We start from the raw sequence: 23,318 nt of genomic DNA, 5'->3' as shown, positions 1-23,318 counted from the left end.
TCATAGTGCTGGAAGTCAGTAAACATGCTTGGAAAAAAACTTTCTGAACCGTAAGTGGTTTATTTGGTCTGCTAACTTTGCCGTAGTTTCTGTGTCTGTACGATGGTGCAAATGATTTACAGGAGAGCTCTAGAACTTAATTATTGTTTAAAAGCATTTTTAAATTCCTTGAGGTAAGGTGCCATGAAAATACAAAGCGCTATTAATTGGCTCATCAGACTTTAGAGAATGCCACAGTAATTGCATATTTAATAGTCTTTCAGTAGTGGTGCAACAACTCGGCAATTCTGTTGTAAGTGAACATTTCCATCAGTTTCTTTCAGTGTACAATTGCAGTGTCAGAAGACAAGATGGAATGACCCTGTGAATTTTGCACGTTTTTGCATTAGAAACATGAACGCTAAAAACATTCATCCTGATTAGCCAAAGGATGACGTATCTTTAAAGTTACTCCAGTGAATAGAGTCCAAGCACTGGCTTCGTAATGAGACGTGGCATTTACCATGCTTTGCTGCTCTGATGATTAACCACTTTGGAAGCTTGCCCTGCAATAACGGAGCAGTTCTAATCTCTTTAGAGATTAGTAAACAAAAAACAACCTAATTTTATTTTAAGGGATAGTAAATTATTTTAATAAAGTGGCTTAACACCTGGAATTAGGACTTCAGTGGGGACCCATCTGGCCTGCTACTTTTGCACAAATAAAGAAGGGAATGATGTTTGTGTTCAGTGTTCTTCTGGAAATCCCCCAGCAGGAGTCTGGTATGAGAGAGGACTCAAGGGAGAGAAAAAAAAGGATGAAGGAAGATAAATATCTGTACACAATATCCCTAATTCAAAAGAACGGAGCACAATTCTAATACTGTACAATTCTGATTATGGAGTTACTAGAAAAGAAAGAGTTTATTAGATGCCTAAAGGAGTACAAATGAGATGATCACAACAGAAATATGTGCTTTACTACTGGAATGAGAAGTGTGCTTTTTTTGGCTCTGAACATGCCATGGAATATTCAAAACGCCTGTTTCATGGCATAATAATGCATTGTGTCATTTCATGATAACATGACTAACAGCTAAACTCTAAAATTTAAACCTAACTTCAGACATAAGCTTTAGAGATAAGCATATAAATAGGTCAGTGTACATATAATTTCAAAACAATCGTGGGAAATAGCAAGGGATGCACATCACAATAAGCATTTTTAGTAGTACATGTAGGTACGCAGCTTTAAGGTGTGTCCTTACCAGTTAGTGGTATTTTACAGCTAAAATGAAAATACTTATATTTATCCTGATCTCACTGCAGTGATTGTTTCCGATTATTTTCTTATTTTTAGAATTAATATTGTGGCAAGCAAGTACAGTGCAATATGGTGAATACCTTCTTTTAGAGTGCAAGCCTCTATGTTCCTTAATTTACAGCTATTCTGATCATAAAATAACTACAGGAACGCTACACTCAGCAATCTGTTGTCCTAGGGATTTTTCAGAGTACTTTAGAGATGCTCTTAAGACAAACACATTTCTTCATGTCTGGCTTATTACAGAGACAACATCACCCATTTATCTCTGATTACTATAGGATGACATACAGCATTGTGGCTACAGAGTTTAATTCTTATTTCTCTGTTCTGTTTTTGCTGTTCTAAGTAAGCAACTAGAAACCAAAACAGTACTTTCTACAGTGGAATTAATAGCTCTTCCCTGGTATGTTAATTACATCAGTTGCAGATGTCACACTAATAGCAGCTCCTACTGTTTTTAAAGCTGTAAGTCTTATATAATTCCTCTTCTAATATTAATTCTGCTCAATGGCACGTGTAAAGTATAGCCATATTAACTGATCTAAAGATACCTGAAGCTCTTTAAGCAACAAGTAGTGTGGGCACCAGGTAGGGAGATAACCTTCATCTGACCTCCCACACTGTTCTGAGGGAACAGTTAGTGCTAAATAGCTTACCAAAAAAAAAAAAAAAATCACAATAGCATTTCCCAGCTGTCTAACTGCTGGAGAGCCAGAGTAAACCATCAGAGATGGGAGACAATGTTACCTAGCTCAGGCCCCTGAAATTTCTAAGTAGGAAGGAAACTTTTCTGGGTCAGTCTCAGTTTCTGGATTTGCCTTCGTGTAACGTCTACCTAAACAAGACCTTTCTAAATGTATACAAATCCACCATGGGGAACAGGACAGGAGAGTTCCTTGTCTGAGAAAAACAAAAGCTATCCACTCCCTTAAATGCTAATCCTGCCCTCAGGATGGGTACTGCAGTCAGTTTCCTTCTCGGTCTGTCTCTCCTGACTTACAGTGCAGAAGCAAAGATGAGGCAAAATTTAAAGTACACAAGCAGAATCAGGGATATCAGACTGAAGCCACTATCCATGGAGGACTACGTAGACAGTCCTTTGTGTCTCACAGTGTAGACTGAGCTGTTTTTCAAAGGGAAGGGAGTTGCAAGGAAAGGAGGTGGTAAAGGCAGCCCCTGATGGGAAAAATGGTGACACCTCCACTCCTTGGAGAAATCTCTGACATTCCTCTTAAAACCCTGCTCTCGTAAGTCCTGTCAGAGATTGAGATGACTTTATCCAAAATCTGAGACAAGCGTGTTTTGGTCATTAAATTCTGAGACAGGTTAATGTCAAAGCATAAACCATGAGACTACACAGTGCCAGAGAAATGGTCCACAAGGGGAGCAACCTGTTTGTCACAGCAGTGGCTGAAAGCGTATGGGGGGAGGAAGAGATGTGAAATTGATTTCTCTAAAAGAATACTCCTTTCCAGATTACAGAAAATATAATTCATGATAGGATCCTCAATTCCTTAATTTGTTTAAAGGGTACATTTTTGGTTGGGTACTTTGGTGGGTTTTTTTGGTTTGGGGGTTTTTTTTGAAGGAATGGTAAAAGGTGGCTTAGACACCTTTAATTTCCCTTACTGAAGGGAAATTAAGCAGTTGTGATTGCCTCTGTACAGCAGTTAAAGCACATTTAGAATATTTATATTGTACATTCTGAATGAAAAAAAAACCCTGACATTGATTTATCAAAATGCTATCAGGGGTCAGGAAAGCTCACCTCCTGAGCTAATTTGCTGGTCTTATTTAAAATAACTTTTTACTCTCTGAATAATTATTTCTCCCCCATTCAAGGTACTACATTTGGCTAATGTCTGAGAGAAGCAGCAGGATGAATAATCGTGATACCTGGAGTCTCACTGCCAGCATTTACCAGAAGACAGAGTTGTTCTCTGTCCCCGTTCTCTAGGCTGTTTCTCAGAGCAGACCCAGCCTTCTCCTGAGGTTTCCTGCTGATATTTAAGCAAGGGAAACTCACTTATTCATAGCATGCCCAAGAACCTGTCTCAATGCTTTCACCCCTGACGGTTTTGAAACTATTTGAAGGAGTCTGAGCAGAAAAACGCTGTAGTTACCCGACTATGAATCTGATGAGTGAACCTACTGCTTTAAGACACTTTTATCACTATCTCCAGTGAAGGTAGTTTTTGTCTTGCTGCTTGCAGGTTGCCGTTCAGTTGCACACATCCGCTTTATTATACACAGAATGCCTTGGTGTGTTGGATTGGTTTTTGGTTTGTTTTTTTTCCCCCTGTTTCTTTTCTGGTGTGCTCACTGTTTCCAGATCATTTCTGAGTTTAAAATAACAGTAGCTTTATAGCACTTAGATATAGGTTTAAAGGCTAGTTTATTCTAAAGGATTGATGAAATTGGGAAAGTTAAGACAGAAGGAGGACAAAAGGGTATGCATTGGATAAACCTGTTAAGCAGAGGGTGGGAGTTACACCACTTATGGTCAGCTTCAAAATCTAGTTTAATCCCCTACTTTAAAAAGTAGCCATTCCTAAGTGTAGTAAAAAGATCTTCCCTTGTTTTTGGCAAAGTAATTTAGGATCCCAAAATGTTTCTGTAGTCCTAAAGACAGCAAAGCATTCTATGTAGAATGAAGCAAAACGTGCAGTAGGAAATCAACATGCGCTCAAGAAGTGTATTCACAAGGAGATGCTTTTCCTACAGAATCTGCTCAGCCACAGAAAATGAGAGCTCAAATACTCAGAGCATACCTAGGGCTCATTAACACACACTGCTAAGCTTTATACTATGCAAAAATGAATTATTGCTTTATTGGGACGCCCTAGATTATGTAACTGCACCTTAATGGAAATAAAATAGAGCATATGATTTTCACTGTTGCCATTAGCAACAGTTCTGTTATTAATTTCAGCCTACATTCCCCTCCTGAAACAACCGCTTCATTGAAAGAAAACCCTGTGGGACAGGTAATGCAGAAGGTTGTTAATGCAAAGTGAATCAGTGTTTTTGGGATATAGACTGAGTAACAATGAACATACTTCTTTTTGCATCCCATCCTAGTAATTTTTAACAAAATCAGGAATTATAATTCCTATAATTCCCTTTTAAAAGCTTTTTTTAAATGTGCATTGTCAGCTAACATCTGTGCAGTCACCATCCTGAAATTGTAGCTTTAACACATATTTCCATATTTTCTGGAAAATATGGACAGTATCCACATTTTGGGAAAATTCTCAGCCTGATTATCTAACAGAGAGGTGTTTCTTTGTAAAAGTGAATACAAAATTTCTAAGTATCCAATTCAGGAAAGCTTTCCTGTACAGCACGGCGGTTAAGCTGGGACTGTCTGAAGCACTAGGTTACTTGCTTTCCTGAAACGGGACCTGTTCAGACAGTAACGATTCAGGACTGGATTTAAATGCTCATCTTTCCTTCCATTTGTCTTTAGTTGCACCCCAACAGTATTTCTTTGTCCAGCTCAGCCCCAAAATTGTGCTTTTGTAATTGAGTTGCTTTTATTAAAAGCCTGGAAATTCCCCCAGGCTTTCATATTTGGTGACTGAAAAACACAGATTTTATATTCTCTGAAATGTCATTACCTGTTTTTGAAGAAAAGAAGTAAGACTTTTTAATTAAAGAAATGGCTATTTGTACAGGGAAATACTGAATTTGTATGTACTATGATCAAATAATGAATTGCATTCAGGCATATTTATATATCTTGTAATATGTGTGGTTTTCTCCGCTGCCACAAAATCGCTATCATAAACATAGAGAAGTCAAAATAAAATGGGCAAACACAATCCTGGTATAATTCCACTGACTGAAATGTATTTTTGCTGTTGCTTAAAGTAACCCCAAATCTGTGCTACTGGCTTTAAGTATAATCTGCCTGAATCTAAGTCAGTCATAGAATTAAACAGAATTTAGTTGTCATCAAATGGTAGAAATAAGTCTTTGTCTTTAATTATGGGCTTTTTTTTCCTTCCAAACGAAGTAATCTGTGTCTAAAAGCTTAACCTTTTCAAAAATGTTCTTTTTTATGAACTAGAAAAAAACCAGCTTCTACATGTTCTTTCATCAAAAAGTCTCTGCGTGTTAAAAAGAACTGCACCTCAGCACTGAGGCTTGGGGCGACTTCAGCAACCTCTTTGGCTGCACCCACAGGAAAATAGATGCGTTGCATGATGTATTACCAGCTCACGATAGTAGCCTTGCAAGTAAGATTTTGTAATGACCATGCTAATAGCTATGGGAAACTTCCGACATGCTCCGCATAAAAACGAAATCCTCAGAAACCTGGGCAGACTCAAAGCAGGCTGATTGCTATGGAGTTAATAAAACATGCCCATTCAGAGTGCATTACAGGAGATCACATTCACAGTTACTATAAAGCAAATGTGTATATTTATGTGAAGATGAACTGCAGAGCAAATACAGCTGTATGTAGCTGCTTTCATCCCAGAAATATTTTATTACCACAGAGCAGACAACTACTTCCTTTTTCTTTTAAATTTTTTACAAATTTCAGTAACGTGCCTACCTCAGTGTCTCCTTTTTATTCAAATACATCTGTAAAACCGAGGTAGGCAAGATGTCTACAGATTTTATCAACGAGGAGAAAACATGCCATGTTTCAACTAATATCCATGGAAGTCCATAATGTCTTGAGCATTAATTAACCGGGTATTTTGTGTTAGTTAATGCTTTAAAGACAAGATTGATCTTAATTTTTCTCTCAACCTGGAAAGAAAGTGTACATTTGTATTGGCGTAAAATAGAACTTTTTTTTTTCCTCTGGTCTTGTAATGTACCTTCTGGCACATCTATTGCTGCAGTTGAATTTTTCATAAATGAATATCATGCAATTCAGCTTCTACGGAAAGCTATGCTATTGAATCGTAACAATCCTATGACATCAAAGAAGGTACATCTCACTCATAACTTAAGTAGAATTTAAGTACATGCACTTAAAATTACAATCAATTCCCTCTTACCTGATAACATCTTTCTGGCATTAAGTGGTTATTAGATAAAAAAATCATAGTCCAGAGCTCAGAACAATAACATCTTTCTGGCATTAAGTGGTTATTTGATAAAAAAATCATAATCCAGAGCTCAGAACTCCTCCTTCTCCAGCAAGTAGCCTAACTGTGAGTCTTGCACTCTGGCCCCAAAATTGAAGACTTTTTTCAGGCTGTGGTAGCTTCTTCAGTAGACTAGATAGCAATGTCATCTAGATAGTTTTTCACTCAGCAGCAGGGACAGTTGCAAGACAGTTGTAAACATAAACACCTTGGTAGAAAATTGTACCTATATAAAGGTATAAACACTAGTAGAGTATTACAGCAAACACTATCACAATTCCTAGTTCAGAAGAAAGGTGTCAGCTTTAAGAAGGGAGCTTCACGCTCTCAGTCCCAAGTAGACATCCTTTTAGTAATGAGTGAGGTACCTAAGCCCACAAGAGGAATAGCTATAGCATCCTCTTGTCTTCGGTGCTGAGTCTTCAGGCTTCCTTGTAGACTACCTGGCTGCTCAAAGCGTGCAAGCAGATGTTTGTATCGTCTCTTAAGTGTTTCCTCCTAACACCACTCTGTAACGACACATCTAACTATACAGTGTATGTAGCAACAAGGAGCCAAAATTTGAGGTTTTGAAGACTTCTGTTAGCCTGAAACTATTTTCATGAACTGAAGTCAGGGATACTGAACACACGCTTTCCACATCCTAAAGAGATTTCTGTGTGTCTGCATAGGGTGGAGGTGGAATAAGGTCTATTTATACTCATCACAGAAGACTAATCGGCTTTTAAGAGCACCCAGCTATCCCTCCAAAGCACTATATCATTTTCATTTTCATAGCATTTGATTCCCCACAGAAGACGTACTGTGCATTATTCTTTTTCATTCTCACCTTATCTCCTTCTTCTTCAATAACAAATTATTTTTTGAGGGAAAGGATGATCCTGTGGTGGAGATGCTATCTTAAAACTCAGATATGTAGGTTTATTTCCAGAAGACATTTGATTCATCGTCTGTGAATTGAGGATAATGTTGTTTTTTCTACTTTCTAAGAATCTTGTGAAAATAAGTCCACAGTGGATAGAAAGGCATTCCGATAGTATGAGAATGAGTGTTGTGGAATGAATTAAATGTTCTCTGTTCTAAAACAACTGAATGAATGCCAAGCAGTGGTGGTGTGAAATGAGTGAAATTAAGCTCTGGCTCGAAACAGGTGTTTTTCATTCCCACAGTTCATTGAATCTGACTCTGATTTTGATGTCAGATAATACACTGTTATTTGTTTAGCTGAACCAAATCAAATCATTATTATGAAGTGCTAAGTGATCTGCACAGTAACATTTTCTAATGTTATTTGGCACACATAAAATAAAAATAGTAATAAAAATTACTTATAAAAATAACTTCCAGTACAGAAAAGATACTAGTCACATCATTTACCACAAAGCAGCAGCAGCACATGAAATAGTTTATGTGGCTTTCCAGATCCTACTAATCTTCCTTTTATTCTAAAGGTATTCAGATGATACTTAAAACTTTTGAAAGCTTTCATTACATTTTAATGGATGTTACCCTTTAAACAAGTTGGTTTAAATCCCCTTGGTTGAGAAAGACTTCAAATCAAATTCTATCTTCAATGCTGGTTTTTTGAGCTATGTCCCACTTTCTGTTCTTGAAGATGAGGAAATATTTTTAATCTTTTGTAAAGTGCGCAGCTGAACGATCTAATTTAGCGGTGGTTTCATACCACGGGGTTCTATTTGTTGCCATTTAATGGCCATTCTGCACACACCTTCATTTGTACATTGCAGGAACAAATGAATGTAAAGTAAATTATTAATTTTTACCAACTTCAGAATGTCAGTAAGGCTGTCTGTATTAGAATGACATTATCAACTTTTTAAAATCATACTATTAGGACTTTTTGGAGGACAGTACTTTCATAGGGAACAGCTATTGAGTCAACCACCCACCCCAGCTTGAAACCCAAATGTAGAAAGGGGATCTGGAGAGAAGGGTAGTTGTTTGCTGTTTTTGCATGTTTTAATTTAGGCCACAATCCAAAAAATATTGAAGTCAATCTAGAAACTACTTTGGCTCCACTGGACTTTTTGAGCAAGCTCTAAGCATGTAGGGAAGGGTGCATTCTATTTCAGCTGGAAACTGAAATCATAATTGAACTAATAACTGAAATTAAAGAAGAAGCTTCAGTAGGCTCTACAAAGGGTTTATACCAAGTTTTGTAAATGATTATGCCTGACTACACTTTTCAAAGGGATTTACCATGAAGACTCCTGAGAGCTCATGCTAATTTAATTATTAAATCATGACTTCCTGCTTATAGGAGTGGTAGAGATGCTGCATCAACGGTAACGCGTTCTCACAGCGAATGGAGGCACAGACACGCTGGTGCAAGCAAGTTGCCGAGGAGCCGGGCGCATTGCTCCCATGAGGAGCTGCCCGCACGCAACTGCGGTGTGCCGGGGCTGACTGACGGTGCAGCACGGCGTCGCGCACCCTCACTCCCCTCCCGGGAGAATTTCATACCTGTACTCCATTGCATGATATCGATATGCTCAAAAGAAGCTGAGCAAAAACTCAATTGCAAATTCCCAAGTATCAATTCTGTGATTTTAACTCAAGGGGGAAACCCCCTTAAATGTGACAAGGAAAGAGGGTAGCAACTTTCCTCCTGTATATCTCTGTAACAGCTGACAGGTAGTTCCAAATTTGCTCCTTGACAACTTCCACATGCACAGAGGCATAACATAGGCTTGACAGTTTTCTTCCCTTTTTTTTTCCCTTTTGTTGCTGGAAGAGGTGTGTATCAGACTTTACCTAAGGGATTTTCAGCAGCTCCAAGCAAGCGCATTGGTGCCCTTCCCTTTAACTTGTTCTGACGTTGTACCATTTGGACACTCCATCATTGTGCAAATGATCTAGTTTTTCCAAATCTAACAGTTTCATTACTTGGGAATCATTGCTTCCCAGCCAAATACATAAATGATGACAAGACAACTTGCAATATACAAGTGAAACATCCTAGTTCTTTTTGCCATATTTTGATGTGAATTTGAGAGTTTGTTTACTTCAAAAATCAAAGCAAAACTTTGGAAATATGAAGAGGAGAGAAAAATGGGTACAAATGTAATAAAGGAAGCCCTAAGAAAATGTTAACTAAAATTCATAAAAATTATGTGGTATTTTATGCCTCTACTGTAAAGTCTGTGCAATTGGGTTATTCAAGGCAGTTGGGTTATATCAACTAGTTGTATATTATTAATTTGCGGGTTTCTCTTCAGGCATTTCATATCCTCTCAGTTTCTACCATCTGCCAATAAATTATAGCTAAAGAGATTGGCCAGCAAATCCAAGCACTGTATCTTTTCTATAGATTGCTCTCTATCTATAGATTGTTTACAAGGCTGTGAACTTGTGTGGTGGATAACATCTGTTTGCTTGAGCTGTTTAAGTGGAGGTCAGCCGGAGAGGTTGGAGGCAGAGGAAGGTCACTTTTTCTGGAGGAACTCCTCGAGCCTGCTTCCTGCAGGAGGCTGGAGCGATGCAGGCTGGTGGCACCACGAGTGGCGAGTGGAGCTGGATTTCCCAGGCTGGCACAACGCCCAGCAGCCAGACCTCACATGGCAACAGCGTCACAGACCCAAGGAGGTGGCAAGCAGAATTTACTGTATTTTTTTCCAGGATTTCATCTTCTTGACATAAACACTTGTCCAAGGAAAACGCTTTAGTGTACAAAATATCTACTCAAGTATCTGTCTGTCTATCAGTGCATGTAGAAGTAAATATACACTGGCATTAATTACAGTGTAGATGTTACATTTTTTAATTAAAAAAATAATATTATAAATCTGCATGATAGAGATGACTGCATAATTAGAATATCAGTCTGGAATAACAATGATTTAATTCAAGTGGCAGCTTAATCCTGTGTAATTGTCAAGGAGCTCTAGGTATCAAGAATGTGTGCTTTCTTTTCAGGCCCATCAGAATGCTGGATTCTGCATCTTTTGATTTTGGTTACTGTTCAGGAAGTGGCCATGAGTTCAGCTCTTGCATCTGAATTTTCACCTCCCTTAAAAATTCAGGGATGTCTGAATGCGCCATGCTCTGTTCCTTATTTCCTTCCCTCTGCACTTACTACTAAACTATTAATCATGGTTCATCCGCTCTTGGTATGCATTTTTAATATGAATAGCACATGTTAAAATGCTTTCAGACACAAGTGATTTGGATTTTACTGACATAATTATTGGTTTCTGTTAGAAAAGCAGTGTATTATTTTAATAAACGTAACTGACTTTCTTTGGGATGTACAACACACAGTTAATAATTTTGAATGCAAATGTGTTCTCAAGGCAAGTAAGTGAAGATATGCCTGGCTGGAAACTCTTAGGATGTTGAAACAAGGAAGATTAAAAAATAGGGCAAATTCCATTGACAGATAAAGACAAGTAATGTCTTTTAATTTCAGATTTTAACTTCATTCATTTAATTAGTTTCCTTTTAAATCACTTTGAGGGGAAAGCTGTCTCTTCCACTTTTGAAGGCATGGAGGTAAGAAGAAGGTTGCTATAGATGAACCTGGATGTGATGCCTCTCTCCTGCATGGAGCGTACCCCTGCTCGGTGCTGCCCAGCCCAGCAGCAAGACTGGGAGAGGGTTGTGCTGGCAGCTCAGCCTGCTGCTACTCACCCAGGGCCTGCCCCGGTGAATCCGCCTGCTGGCATTGCACTGCTGTGTTCTGTTTGATTGCTCCCTTTCATCCTAAAACTCTCTTTAATCAAACTATATTAGTAGTATGGGAGTTTGATTAAATCTTTTTATACTTACTTGCATTTATAGAGTCAGACTTTCAGCTATGTTACCTCAGGACATTTAATGTAGTATAGGCTTTTGCCAAGCATCTGTATTTTTAAAAAGGATTTTTAAGAAATGGCTTATCCATCAACTCAGGTTGAGGGAGGGGTCATGTCACATATATATTCCCGAGACTGAAAACCTTCTGTGTTACAGAGAGGGCCCATCAGCGCTGTAATTACCTTGCTTTGGTAAAAAGAGGGAGTCAGAAAATATTGAGAGTGGCAGAAACAAGCAGTGAATATTGTTTTCTTTAAATGGGTGTATATGGACTAGAGCTAGTCTGTGGTATCAGAACTATTGCTATCAAGCAGGAAATTGCACTATTCTTACTAAACTGAAAGGTCAGCTCTGTTGGAAGTGTCAATTACTGGTAATGTATAAGGTGGGTTTCTTAGTCTAATTGGGAAATATTTTTAAAAGACAGTAGAAATCATGTGAGTGAGTCGTGAACTTTGTGTTCCTCTAGGCAAATTACTGGGGTGGATTCCTAAGGGAGATGGGGAAAATGCTTCTAAAAAAGTGTGATAGATGTCTTTTGGGCATCAGAGCCTTGTTAACGGTCTCCTGCCTTTGTCCTGGGTTTATTGTACCAATATAAAGTTTAGAACTGCTGATGCAGGAATTCGTACAGACTTTAGAAAATAATCTTTGTACAATGCTTTGCCACACTGTGGGCTTCCACAGGTGGGTGTTATATTTCACCCCGTAATTTTTACATGAGTAAATGGAGAGCAGAGAGAAAGTGTTATCAATGGCTTTACTTGGAGGAGATTGCAGTGCATCCACCATGGACTCTTTGCAACCTTACATACAGGAGGCTAATAAATAATAAATCATACATGCTCACAGGGTGTGTTAGATTGCCTAGAGCAGCAGCATCTAGTTTTTGCCTGCCTCTTGACCTGTGGATCTGTAACACATTAAGAGCAATTTTTCTGTCTTTGCTTGCTTTAGCCCGGTAAGTTCCTCTGGCCACAGGATCTGGCCAAGGATTGTCAGAGAGTCACAAATTCAACAGCCCAAGATATACTTTTTGCTAATAAACTACTACATGTGGACTGACACCCAGGATACAGCACGGTTATCTTTCTGTGATAGTGTTACCAGAACAAACTCAGTTTGGAGTATTTCCCCAATGCAAAGGTCTTCTCCTTATTTATACCTGTCATCACAGTGCACCACTCTGAAAGCTTTCCCTTCAGCTCATGATGCAAAAATAACATGGTCTGTGAACTGCTGCTGGTGTTTTAAGCTCATTTCAGTTCCTGCAGAAGGGAAAGAGACTGTGCCCAAGGTCTGGCTGCCTTTGCTTACTGCTCTTGCCTCCTGCATTCATATAGGTTCCTGGATGAACCCTGTGCAGCTGAGGACGCAAGGTGCTCAGATAACAAAAAGGACAAAGCATATTTCTCATAGTCAGAATTTGGACGCACAGTTTGATCTAGTACCTCTTACCTCTTGCTGTAAATTATATTACTCTCATTGTAAAATTGTCCCAATCACTTTCTTGTTTTGTGTCTCTTCACAGAGCGATGAGGTTTTAACAGTCATCAAGGCAAAAGCACAGTGGCCTGCCTGGCAACCTCTGAATGTGTAAGTAAGTAGGGAATAGTATGTGTCAATAGCCTTGTGTTCAGTGTTGGCTAATGGACTGCTCTAAGCTCGTCTCATATAATCATTCGCCCTTGTAAAGAAACAATCTAAAAATATTTTGATAGATGAGTTTTTAATTTTTTTTTTTTTTTTTTTTTGCCAACAGTTGCTTCTCTCGTTCTTTCCTCTTTAACATCTCTTCATTTTTTACATGCTTTGGTTCACTTACTGTTACAGGAGAAGGATTATCCCATGGAGTTTGTGCTTTCTTTGAACAATGATGTTTATTCAATGCTTGCTCAAAAATACATTGTACTCTTCTAAATGCAGTAATTTTTAGCATCCTGTGTCATGCACTGTGTCAATACAGCAAATCCTCAATCCACCAACAAAAAACTCCTAAAGGACTAATTCTTTAAAATGCTTATCTGAAACACTCTATGATAGCATCATGATCCTGATGGTAGTACAACCATGATTGTTTTACCAAGTGAGACAGCTAGCTGGCTTCCCAGGATCCTAACTCTGGGCTCTCTGGCTCTCAGCAGAAAAGAGGACAAAACTCTTCTTTCAGGGTACTCTTGAATTTACTGGTTGTCTTTTGGCAGGGGGGCGGTGTTGGGGGTGGTGGTTCCTGCATAACTTATCTGTGCTTGGCGCAAAGTTTGTACTAATTATCCAGGCCCACATGAGTGAGACTTGCAAGAAGTGACTAAAGATGAGAACCCAGTATAACGGGTCACCCCATTAGCTGAGAGTCAAACTAAGTCCTTGGAGAAGCAGGGCAATTAGTCTACTGCAAGATTGTAGGGACCAGGTAGTCCTGTTTCCTCTGTAAATGTATAAGAGAAGCAGTTAGTGGAACGCTGTGTCTGGTTTTGTCATCTGTATTTCAGAAAGTATGTGAAAATTTGGAGGTTAGTCAGAAAAAAGCTGCAAAAGAGTTCAGTTTTTAGAAAACATCCCCTACCGTAAGAGGCTTAGAAACTCTTAAGCAGCTTAAGACCTAAGCTATTCAGTTTATCCCCTCCCCCCCAAAAAAAGAAAAAAAAGGTTAGGAGGTGAGCACAGCTTAAATAGTGAAAAGATTTCTGATAGCTGATCCTTCTTTAATCTAGAAAAAAAACCCACAACACTATGAAATCCCTTGTAGCATGGAAGCTAAAGAAATTCATGACAAGGAAATTCTCACTAAAGGTATGGGAAAAGGTTTTAACAGTGTGACCAACCTCAGAGCAGCTTACCTGAACGTGAGATGGATTTTCCATCACTTTAATATATTTCAACCCTGAGACAGAGTTGTAGGCTCTGCAGAGGAATTGTGGGCTAGGCTTTTTTTTGGCTGGTGTTATGCAAGTGGTCAGTCAAGGTGACAGTAATGGCATTCTTTATTTACGGTCTTATTCCCCTGAAATTTTCAGTATTTGGATTTGGTAGTGTTTGCCATGTAGTAGTTGTGGATAGCATTTTTTTCCCTGCTGCCTTCTTTCTATTCACTCCAAATTAACACTTTAAAATGGAAACTTTTTTCCACTTCTCTGTTCTACTATGGTGAGGTCTCTGACTGAAACAAGCCATTTATTTTTTCCTTCCAATTTCAGTTACTTTCCTGAAGCAACATTTATATATGTTTTTCTGTATCAAAGTGAACAATACTACTAGGAATTGACTGCTCTGGGTGCTTGGAAGGCTTTGGCATTGACAGGAGAGCAGGTTTGTACTTTATTCACAGAAAGATGGAGAGAGGATCTCCCGCTCCAGAGTCTCAATCCATCATCTTTCAAATACACTGAATATATGACATAACAAAAATCAAAGCTAATTAAAATATGTTGTCCCTGGTCATAATAGCTAGTTAAATACAGAGATGAGAAGCTTCACAAAAAAGTTGAGAGTGAACAACTTCAGATACTTTCTAGGCATATTCTTTCACAGACTGCAAATGCTTCTGCAACATCCTCCAGATGTTCTTCCAGTCAATTCTTACCTTTTCTATATTGTAATTCTCACCTTTCAGTAACATCAAAAGGAATATATCTTGGTATTTGTGCTTTCAAATGCTGTGCAAGGGTTCCCCTAACAAATGTTCCTTCACTTTACAGGTAGTGTTGGATTTTTGCTTTTAAATATTTTTTAATCATATTTTGCCATGATGTCCTTCTTTTTGATTACATTTTAAAATATGATCTAAGCTTCAAAAGAAAGCAAAATTTTCAATAGCCATTAACTTCTGGTTTTAATTTCCCATTTGCTGTTATGGATGGGCCTTCTTGGAATTTAGGTTGCACAAGTATTGGACAATAACTGCTCAGGATAAACATTTGGTCTATTATTATGCATAAGAGCCACCTTACTAATCCAGAATTGACTAAAAGTTATGAATAACCTTCTTTTGCATAATCATTAGTTATATATCTAATATATAATATGATGTGATTGTGGTGTCAAAGTGGCGTTATAATGTGGCATAATAAGCACAGCCTAAAAACCTTCCTGAATGTGTTTTACAACAATTACAAAATTCATAATACTAGTGAGCCAATTTATAGCGGCCTAAAGTGTCAAAAGTTGGCAAATTCAACCTGCTCGCACTTCAAAGTTTCTCTCCTGATTCCATACAGTAACTTTTATTGCTAACACTATCCAAGTTGCAGTACCAAGTTAGTTACAGCGATTACACTTAAAATCAGAGGGAGGAGGGGAACAATTACCTCCAAAACTTGTGAGAGGGCTGTAAGAGTATTAATCTATTTGCATGCTGCTGTGGAGAATCCGGGATGAGGCACCGCGGACACCAGGATGCCACCCCGGCTGAACACGTTATCTGAGAGTAACAACCCACAGTCAATGGGGCTGGAGTGCAGTGACATTCACATAGGTGGTGGCAGACACTGTCACGGAGGGGAGACTTACAGGCTCGGTATTTGCTCGTTGCAGGCACCAGCTCATTCAGACCCATCCCTTTCAGGGGAAACCCAAGAGAAAAGAAACCAGATGGGAGCACGCACCGAGGCTCAGCACAGCCCTGGGCACCAGCCCTGCTGCCCACACAGGGTAATCGCCAGCCAGCCAGGACGGGCAATGCGCCTGCCCCCGGGGCTGCCGGACCCCTCCCATCTTTCCAAAACAGCGAGGGAGACTGCAGTATCTCCTTCCCTTGCAGAGGCTGTAGCAAGGCAAGATGCTAATTCTTGCCCACATCTTGAGCAGTTGGTGAGCCCTTGCATTTCCACTCTGGTCACCTATAATAATGTGTGAGAGGATGGTCTTGGCTGGGCAACTCTCGTGGATTCATCATGGAGTTAAACGGCTTTTCTTCTACTCTGTTGATGCCGGTCAATGAGGCTGTGACTCCTGAGGCCAGTCATACCTCATTAAGTAATGATTCAAGCTCTGTATGGACTGAGGGCGTGAAGTGTATAAGTCTGTGTCTAATCTGACGGTGATGCCGAAAGCCTTTGGTTCATGACACCAGAGATAAGAAGGGAAATATAACTGGGAACTTTTCTTCTTCTTAGGGAGAAGAAAACAGAGAGTTCTCAGTGCAGATCCAGTGGGCACAAAGTGCCTCCCCAGGGAAAGGTCTTTGGCTTCAGACATGAGTTCAGGTGCAAGAAATTACAGAAGAGGCTGAGACAAGTTGCCAGCCCTAAGCAGGGAAGGATATAATGACACTAAGTAATTTTCTCAAATGCTTTCTATTAATTACAATTAAAGCTAATACACTTTAACATATTGTCATCTCCCAGTAAAATATAATGCTGTGGAAACTATATCCTGCCATAGACTTAATACTCCACTGTCTTTTATCATTCCTCTCCTCAGTTCCTGTATATGCCTGCTCTTTGTCAGTTTTTCTTTTTCTTTTTTCTTCCTATCACTCATCTTCATTATCCTCCATTCAGTTTCTTACCCAAGGTACCAGCATGCAAAAAACTCTCCTGAGTTGCTACATGCAGGAGACCATTTTGGGTGATCTTTGTGAACTAGTTTTATGGTTGCCCAACCAAGAGACCAATATTGGTAGCATGAGAAGGAGTGCCAGACCAAATAATAAAACATTTTGCTGTTGCTTATGTTTGCATTACCAAGTTGTGTGTCTGAAATTCTGACTTTAAAGTACTTGCAGAGATTGCATTCTTCCTTGAGTGTAATGGTATCAGTATACAGCATGCTGTCAAATGAAAGTAATTTTTCTTATCTTACTTGTATAAACAAGAGCACAGCTCATTGCTCCCTTTCTCTCAGCTGTGTTTCAGGCAGAATCAAATTTTACTTTCAAACTCAGCTGCAAATCATTGGCCTTTGGCAGTATGGAGGATAAAATACAGCAAATACAGATAGTACAACTGGTATCTAAATCTGCATATCCAGCACCTGTAAAATAATCAAGCCATGACAGAAGAATTTGGGGATAAAGAAGGCAAGACTTTTAAAGATAGTATGCATCAAATTCCACAGGAGCTAATACCTTTAAAAATCTTGCCTTGAATTCCCTTCCCCCAAATACATTCTTTTTTTTTTTTTTTTTGGCTGTATTCATTATGACTTTATTTCGAATCCAGACATCTCTATTGTAACACACCCCTTTTTCATTCAACACACACTTTTATCTAAATAAGGGCTTCCCAGGATAATCCACCAAAAGAAAATAAGCACAAATCCTGATCAACTAGTCCTACTCTATAATGTGAGTTACAGAGTCAGTTACAAGAAGAAAAATGGGACACTTTTTGGAGGTGTGGGGCATGGAAGAAGCTGTCAATTCCACATCTTGGGATGAGCTGGATTGTCTTTAATGTGGTGAAATCCAAGCCACGCAGTGTTGTCAGGGCACTTGCTGTTTTTACAGCTGCCTGTTTTTTCACGGTCACTTTGTCCTCTATGATTCCTCACCATCAGGGAAAGGCATTATCATATGTGTATCTTTCTTTCATATAACAGCATGTTTGTTGTGATGGTTGGGGAGCAGGAGAAAGCAGATTCTTCAGGTGGATCTCTGATTTTCCAAAATGGCAGGACCTCCAAGCCAAGATACTGCATCAGAACAAGGAAAATCATTTCACCACACAGTTCTCAGCTCTCTGAAAAAAAGAATGGAATTGAAAACGGATAGTTGGACAGGAGTCACACATTAATAGACATCTCTCTGGGTAGTTTCTGACATTTCAAAAATATGTCCAGTATAAGTATATGGCTCTTTCTTAATATAGGCAAAGGGAGAAGTATTTGAATAGTAATTCTTGTGTCTAATCACTTTTTTGTAGTTCCTGTAAACCAGGAAAGTATTCAGCCCTATGCAACACTGTGGAATATGGACTTCCATGTACATATAGCCTAACGCTGATAAATACAAACACAGAGCAGGCATAGGATGGAAATTATTCTCCAGTATGTCACGTATTCCATTATTAAATACTCAGTACCTTATAAATTATTAAATACTGCTACAGATAGTGTGTCTTTCCAAGTATTTTCATGTGTTCATTTTGGCTTTTCCTGATACATCAAAAGGCAATTTTGATTTGGAAAAAAAAAATTAAAAAAAAAAAATTAATATAAAAAGTAGCTTCAACTTTCTGTCCTAAAACATTTCAGATTCTAAAAAACTGGCAAGACGACCTCACTTCCCTGCATAAATTAGCTGCCTATTTCCCGTTCCTTTCCTGCCAGTTTCAGTCTGGAGCCCTAGCTAGGAGAAAGAATATGTTTGGACAGGGGTCTCCAGCAGTATGATTGCAATTATCACTAAGCACATCATGTGTTTTCCAATTATTAATTTTTTCCATTTATTTAATTATTTTAGGCTTAGTAGATCAAACCTACAGACAATATATTTCAATGGAAAAATTCAAGATATTTTATCTAGGAAAATAGGATAGTGAGAGTAGCTGACATTAAAAGGTTAGGATTTTCTGAAACATTCACAAGCATTACTTTTCATAGTCCTCTCATTTATTTTCTTTTATGCAAAAACACCGCTGCTTTCCAACCTTTTTACCTTCTCATTCCATTCTTAGTTACAAACAATGCATATCAAAGTGATAGGCATTTTTCTTTATTATAATTCTGAACTATCTGAAGCTTGGAAGATTATTCCCTCCTTCCTTATGTCTCTCCTGTTTCCATTTCATCTCTCCGTGCTGTTTGCATGAGTAGTCATGGTCCTGTGTTTTTCCTCTGCCTCTTGACTGTGTGCAGAGGTTATTCTTTTTCTTGTTCATTTAAGCAGCTCTTCCCCATTTATTTGGAGATTACCTGAAAACACTCCAGTAAGCACTCGAAAGTGAAGCTTAGCAGAACAGGAGGCCTATTCCTCTATACTTCAGATGGATAGAACTATTTAGTCCGAACAGTTTATAATTTAGTATGGTTACCTCATCATCCCCTACAAATTATCCCATCAATCCCCTTCCATTTCAAGTTTTACATAACTTTGATATCTTTTCTCTGACTATGAAGATATTGGGGATGTTTTTCCTGGCTTGCAAGGAGGATATCAGAAAATGCAACAGGATATTCCCAAGTATGGTTTTCAGCATTGAGATAGATAATATGACTAAACTGGGCAACAAAGTAAACTGTTCCAGAAATCAAACAAAGAGCATCCTATAGAAAGGTGATAGGAAACACAAAAATGCTCTGATCCAAATGTTTGAGTTGATGGATCATACTAGCTGGAGAAAAAAATGCTGACGTACTCTTTTGCATTTTCCTTCCTTTGTTCTTGAGTGAAAGCTCTTTCAAACTTTGCTTTCTTCCAGAATTCTTCTTCCACAATTTGAGCAAAAAATGTTTGTTGTATGTTTTGATCCTGCAGTGAATTTGCTATGATCAATGAGTCTTCATTACAGCATTTGGGAATCGAAAGCCAAGCCACAGATGAGTAGGGAACTTCATCTATTTGGGATTTCGGTGTTTGTTTGTTTCTCGTTTTACTTCTTTTTTACTTACATTTTTTACTTTCTGCTTTTTTTACTTCACACTAATCTGCTATTCTTGTGCCCACAAAACTTCTCTTTCTTAAAGTAACCTCCATATTTAGATCATTGAATGATTACTTAGATATTGTTAGATGGAGAACCACTTAAGTCAGAAATGGAACTCTTTACTGTCTTCTGAAATGTAATAAAATAACTCCTTCTCCTCATCTTATGTTTCATTGTTAAAGATCTTAATTTTCTGTGTCTGATATTTTACTCTTTACAACTCACCCAGCCTTAATGTAGTGTGTCTCACTGATACACTGATGTGTAAAACTACCCAAGGTTAAGTATACAGTTGCATACTTGAAAGAAATCTTCAGCAGTGAAAACAGCTTTAATAACGATTTATGACTATATTAATATTACTGATATTATCTAATCAGTTCCATCAGATGGCAGAGAGCTGAAACATAAATGTTATCCATCTAAACATGATGTGTTGCTGAACTTCTCTGTTGACCTTCTCACATGTTGCAAGTTTTGTGAGGTTCACAGGGAGGCTAATTTACAAAAGGACTTTGGAAGGCATTTAGGCAACCATTTGCTGTAAACACCTAATTCTCAAACTTTCGGTTCCGGAAGTGTTTACATACCTAAATAGCTATTAGTAACATTACTAAATGCATAAAAATACAAACAACTTCCAGTGTTCCTAAAGCTGACTACATTTTCACAAGGGTGAGGGGACTTCTGTTAGGCAACAGATCACAACTAAACCATATTAACTTCCATAATTTAGTTGTTGCCCTGCCTGTTTTCTCAGTAAGGGCCTGATCTTCAGGTATACCTTTTAAGTTAGCCACACGCACATATGGTCAGCAAAATAAAGGGTATCCCCCAATATGGAGAAGACTCTTCTGGTACTTGGAAAGTCTAGGTTTAATTCACCTTTCCTCCTGACAAGACTTGAATGGTAACACCTACCTCTGAATGTAAAATTCAAACCAGCAACCTACACAGTGAGAGCCCTTTACTATCACATATCATGTTCTTCTAGCTCAAGCTTCCCTATTTTGCATGGAATAATTAAATATTTATTAGCCAGAGAAAGAAAGCAATCACTCGGATTTGCCCCTCAAGAAAAGGGAGGAGAGACAGAGGAGTTCACTGAAGGATATTAATAGCTAGAATGTTTGGTAAACAGTGAGTTAACTAGCTTTGTGCGATGGGGAAGGGGTATGTGTGGAATAAGTACAAATCAGTCACATGTTCTCATTAATTAGAAATCCTTGTGTCTTTATTTTGTGGCACTTACGCAATGACGATGGCTTTTTCAGTTCCCTGGCTGCCTTCGAAGAGAGACTGTTCCTGGCCAACAAAAATATTTTGTTCTACCTCCAGGTTTTTAGCCTTTTTTTTTTTTTAACACCTTCATATTACTTAAAATAGAATGCATGAATTAGGTAAATTTTGGAAAAGAAAGCACTTAGTTTTGACTGATATTTACTGAATTCAACTTAAGAAACAATGTTTCTGTTCACCCAAAAATACACTGTTAAAGTAAATGATAATTTGCTTAGATCTAGTTGAAATTGATTTTCCATTACTTGCTTAATTTCTCTGTGCTGGAAAAAGGACAAAATTACATACATTTGCATTACATTCATAATAAAGGGAGTAGTTTTTTAGAACTAAGATTTCAAGTAGACGTCCTTTTGTGTTGTCCTATAAAATAAATATGTTATTTGAGGAATCTGTTTGAGATTTTCTGAAAATCCTTCAAAAGTAGTCTTTTTTAGGATTTATGTGATTGATCTTTATACCTATCTATATGGAGAATTTGAGAATTTAATTTACCTATCCATCTATGTGAATTATCTATTCCTTTCTAAACTGCATTTGTGGATAAAATGTACGTGCACACGTCACAGCTAAAGCTGGCGTTTTTCCTTTAATAAGACCTATATTAAAAAATACTTATAGGCTCTATTCAGAAACAGTACTTTGTTGTGCTACCTGCATTTGGAGTAATTTGTTTTGGAGACCTTAACGCAGAGACTGTTGGAGGAAAAAGAAACAGATGTACAGAGTAGTTTCATAGCCTTGATCGGTGATCTTACTGGAGAAAAAAAAGGATTTCTGTTTTCTCCCTGTTTACTTGTTGCCTTTGATTTTGGTAAAACTGAGCTAGTATCAACAACTTGCTTATTCCCTTGCATCATGTTTTAATTTTCAGATGGTTCACTGCAGTTAATTATTATAAATGTTAAGGTTAAAATAATTAAGCAGTTTATGCCAGCTACGTTTTTTAAGGCAGTTCAGATAGGGTCAGTACGTGCTGAAATCATGCGTGACAGCAGCACAGGTCTGAGCCAGCTGAGCCAGCCTGAAGAAAAAGAGCAGAGAAGGTGCAGTTATGCAGCCTTCAGCCCAGGTTAGCCCCCAACATGTGTTCAGAGTCCCTGGCACAAACCCCCACCGCCACCTGTGCTGCCAAGTCTTGCATCAGCTGCTGCTTGAACGCACCAAAATAAAACCACCTCGTATATGCCTATATTCTATAAATGCACCTTACGTGACGTTTCTAGAAGTGCTTTCACTTTCTGTAGGGGATGTTACACTTTCTGTAGGGACGGAGGGTACGTTACTTGCTCAGAGCCGATAGTGTTTGTTTAACTGTTTAGGAAATGCGCATAACCAAAATATGGTCCATTTAGTCGTGTCGTTATAAAAGTAGCTCACCTGTTTGCACAGCCATTGTCCCGGGGATGCTCTGTGCCAGCAAGAGGATGTGCTGCATGTCTCATTAACTTGCTGCCACCACCTGGTTCAGCACGGACGCACCTATGCACCAAACCCTAACAGAAATCCTCGCTCACTGTTTTCCTCTGGAGCCAGACATTTGCTGCGTGTAACTCAGAATCCCAATGTCAGAGCCAAATGCTGTTCTCTACTAAATCTATGTTAATATCGGCGTTGGGAGGGGAAGATTCAAATCAATGCACCTTTCAGCTTTGATAACAGAGAGGCTTTAGATAAAAAATAATGAAATGCCCAGAGCCCTAGAGACTAGAGACCTGACAACGTCTGTAAGTTAATTCTGTGAATTAGTTTTCCTAGAGCATCTTATTAAGGATTGATAGAATTATTCACAAGTACTACACTAAACTCCTCATAGCACACAAACTAAAATTCATTGAAAAGTACCTCCTAATTTTCTTTAATCAACTTCAATAGACAATATGGGGTTTTGAATTTTGCAGTCATTCCAGTTCCTATCCATCCACTTAAAATATTTCATATGAATTGAAACTTTACCTTTAGTCCTTTTAAAATATTATGTAGTCACAAAAGTTTTGTTTTCTGTAATGTCTAGGTGAACAAATTCTGAGATTAGTTGCTCACTTTCAGTTATGTGACTTTTCCTATCCCATTAAGAATGCCGAAATGATTTCCTGTCCTGCCATGCAATGCGCTGTCCATAAATAGCTGACATTGGTATCAGAATGTAATTTATAAAAATATACATCAGAAATGAGTAAATTATTCAGTTGCTTAATTAATCAA

The 23,318-nt window shown here is 38.4% G+C and overlaps 1 protein-coding gene across 1 annotated transcript in view; it reads left to right on the top strand.

Moving 5' to 3' along the window:
- SPON1 (spondin 1) overlaps positions 1-23,318 on the top strand; it is a 211,690-nt gene that overhangs the window by 167,232 nt on the left and 21,140 nt on the right. The window contains exon 7 of the mRNA XM_009288849.2: positions 12,761-12,825. Within this exon, the coding sequence (XP_009287124.1) occupies positions 12,761-12,825 (65 nt within the window). The remainder of the gene's footprint in view (positions 1-12,760; positions 12,826-23,318) is intronic.

Source organism: Aptenodytes forsteri, unplaced genomic scaffold, assembly GCF_000699145.1.
Source record: "Aptenodytes forsteri isolate BGI_AS27 unplaced genomic scaffold, ASM69914v1 Scaffold8, whole genome shotgun sequence".
NCBI lineage: Eukaryota > Metazoa > Chordata > Aves > Sphenisciformes > Spheniscidae > Aptenodytes > Aptenodytes forsteri.
Note: the sequence above shows the minus strand (reverse complement) of the source record. Positions and strands in the feature narration are given on the sequence as shown.